At 40.8% G+C, this 2,863-nt stretch overlaps 1 protein-coding gene across 1 annotated transcript in view; it reads right to left on the reverse strand.

Moving 5' to 3' along the window:
- Positions 1 to 12: 12 nt before the first annotated feature.
- Positions 13 to 2,863, reverse strand: part of kdm2a (lysine (K)-specific demethylase 2A) — a 15,227-nt gene continuing 12,376 nt past the window's right edge. Inside the window, exons 20-23 of the mRNA XM_015376167.1 lie at positions 1,727 to 1,890; positions 1,462 to 1,608; positions 1,170 to 1,385; positions 13 to 1,092 (exon numbers count right to left, since the gene is read on the reverse strand). Of these exons, the coding sequence (XP_015231653.1) occupies positions 911 to 1,092; positions 1,170 to 1,385; positions 1,462 to 1,608; positions 1,727 to 1,890 (709 nt within the window). The 3' untranslated portion in view covers positions 13 to 910. The remainder of the gene's footprint in view (positions 1,093 to 1,169; positions 1,386 to 1,461; positions 1,609 to 1,726; positions 1,891 to 2,863) is intronic.

Consider the following 2,863-nt stretch of genomic DNA (forward strand, 5'->3'; position numbering starts at 1 on the left):
TATATATATATATATATATATATAAAAGAAATTGTATCAAAGAGGAGTGGGGAGTAGTTTCATCTACAATAGTTTTGCTTTAAATGTCTATACAAAAACAAAGCAATACGACTTTCAAAATAATAGCACCTGAAGTTGAACTGCTTTGAAATGCACCATTTATCTGACACCTTATCCTTGGCTTATCCTCCACAACCTGCCCTTATCCGGGGGTGAGGTCTTGTTGCTATTTTGATTGCCTATTCACACAGTCTTTGTACCTTTTTTTTTTTTTTTTTAACCTGACAGTGTAAACCACTGATGTACTGCTGCAGTATGTCTTAATTACAAAGCTGAATGCACAATGGTAAACACAAGTCAGTCCAGTAGTTTTGACTTTACTTTAAAAGTTAAAAAGAAAATCCAAGCTATGTTGTGCATGAACCGAAAGCTGACTACTTAATCCATTAGAAGCATTCAAATGTAACTGAAATTGAAAATGATAATAGATACATTTTTATATCCCAAAGATACAACTTAAAGGCTTTGCTCATCTTATTCTGAAAGGCAGGAGCTTGTGATAGGAGTCGACACTGGTGAAATGAGGCGGTGGAAACCCACAGTTTAAAGTGAACTAGCGAACCATTCTCCCATTCCAGTTAATGAAAAAGTATATGCTTCTGAAGAAAACAAAAATCTAATGAAAAGCGAGAAGACTCCTGAGTGTCTGTAGGAACACAGAAAATAAAAGTAAGACATATTGATCTGGCTTTAACAACACTTTTTACCAAACACCAGTGAAGTAAGAAGGCCCTCCAGTTCAGACCCCACCCCTTGTGCATGCGAGCTTCCTCTGTCAGAGTCTGGTCAAGATCCACACCCTCTGCTTTTTGCATCTCAAATCATCCCAGCAGCAAAAGAAGGCAGGCCACTAGGATATCCGCTGGATCAGTTTCTCATCCGATAGGCAGTAGAGTGTGTTGACTGACAGCTCGGAGATGAAGGCCTCGCAAGCCTTTCTGGAAACTCCCTTGCAGCCTCGCAGGTCAAGCAAAGAGATGCAAGACAGGGGGCGGAGATATTTCAAACACGTGTCCGTCAGCTTGCTGCAACCTGAGGAGGATGAAGGGAAATGGTAAGAGTGATGAAATAAAAAAACAGGGAGTCTTTCCTTTCTCAGCATGGCTCACCTGCTAGGGTGAGTTCTGTCAGCGTGTTTCGGGTGGATGAGCCGACCGCGGTCAGCAGGTTGATGGAGTGGTCGGTGACGCTGTTGCAGTGGGAAAGATCCAGTTTTGTTAAGTGGGGCATGTGGCGAATTATCAGTCGCAGGGTGGAGTCGCCGATGTCCAGACCTGCAAGCCGCAAACACTGCATGTTCCTCAGCTGACTGCGGTTATCACAGCCTGGTGAAAGTCAACAGAAAATAAATATCCAACCGCTGCTTAAACCCAATAGCTGAAATCTGGATCCTCTATTTACCTGGAGGTATGACTAAATCCCTGATCTGGGCATCTTTGACGCCGTAAGCATTACGCAGGTCCAGAGAGCGGAGGAGCGGGCACCCAGTGGAGCAGAGAGCTGAAATAGACGACCAGGAACAACCGGACAGCATCAAATCCTTTAGCCCTGGAAAACAATAGTTCGGATCCGTTTTTACAGTGCAGCACCACTTCAGGTAAAAGTTAGATTTTTTTTTCTCTCCATTAAATTAAACATCAATTGTATAACATGAGCTTGGTCGTACCAGGCAGGCGGCCAATCAGCCAGTTGAGCTGCTTTTTGGAGATGTTTGTCCAAGAGAGGTCGAGCGTGACGGGCTGTCTCTTAATGATGCCTTTGAGGGCCTGAGGGGTCACAGTGCGCTTGATGCTCAGGTCAATCCGGGCCCAAAGTCTTTTATCTAAACACCTACAGACAAAAATGATAGTGAACAGCTAAAAATGTATTCAAAGTTGCGTTATTTAGAAGCAATCCTTCCACTATATGGGGAAAAAGGGTCTCAAATCTAAATTCCTAATGCAGGCAAATATTAAGCTTAAGAGCATTTTATTAATATAACATCTGAAACTTTCTATTTGTTCATTTTATGAAATTATTTGTTTGCTGTGACCAAAAGGCAGGAACCACACTGGGCCTAAATACAGATTTCTGTTAACTTTACAGTTTGTTAACCTAAGCAGCATAATGTGATTGGACATAAACTGATCATTAGCCAATGTCTTGGACATTTTCTGCTCAATATATTATAACTTCACATTGCAGGCAATCTAAGCGCAGTTTTATTAATTGTTCATTCCGATTAATGGAATTCTATAAAGTCAACGACTCAATAAACCAGCCGGATTTCCTTACATAACTTTTAATTAATCTATGACTGGATTAAATTAACTCTAAAGTGCCTTAAGATGATAAACTGGTGCCATTTACATGAAGTGAATACAAAAGCATGAATAATCGATTGAAACGTTTCGAGAAGTGTCATGTTTTCTGGAAATACTCATTTACATTTACAGGGTTTATACAGGAATTAGTAACTCTAATTTAATGCTTTTTAATGATATTAGAAATAATTTTAATGCCATCAAGAAGTATCCATGATTATCTCATATATATATATATATATTTATTTATTAGGGATGGGACGATTTATGAAAACCGTCAGAATCGTTCGGTTCGACTGTCTCGGTTTGATTCGCGTGTTTCGTTCGGTTCATGCGCTGCTCTTTTTTCTCATAGGCGAAGCGTTTACACTCCAGAGCAGAAGGTGGCGGTACTGCGACCAAAGCCAACCACCAGTAGTCAAGAAGAACAAGAAGAAGAAGCGAAGCAGCTTAGCCGGGTGTAGCAGGGAAAAAAATCAGTTGTTGTGGAGAATTGTGTC

Source organism: Cyprinodon variegatus, unplaced genomic scaffold (genome assembly GCF_000732505.1).
Source record: "Cyprinodon variegatus isolate N-32 unplaced genomic scaffold, C_variegatus-1.0 Scaffold130, whole genome shotgun sequence".
NCBI lineage: Eukaryota > Metazoa > Chordata > Actinopteri > Cyprinodontiformes > Cyprinodontidae > Cyprinodon > Cyprinodon variegatus.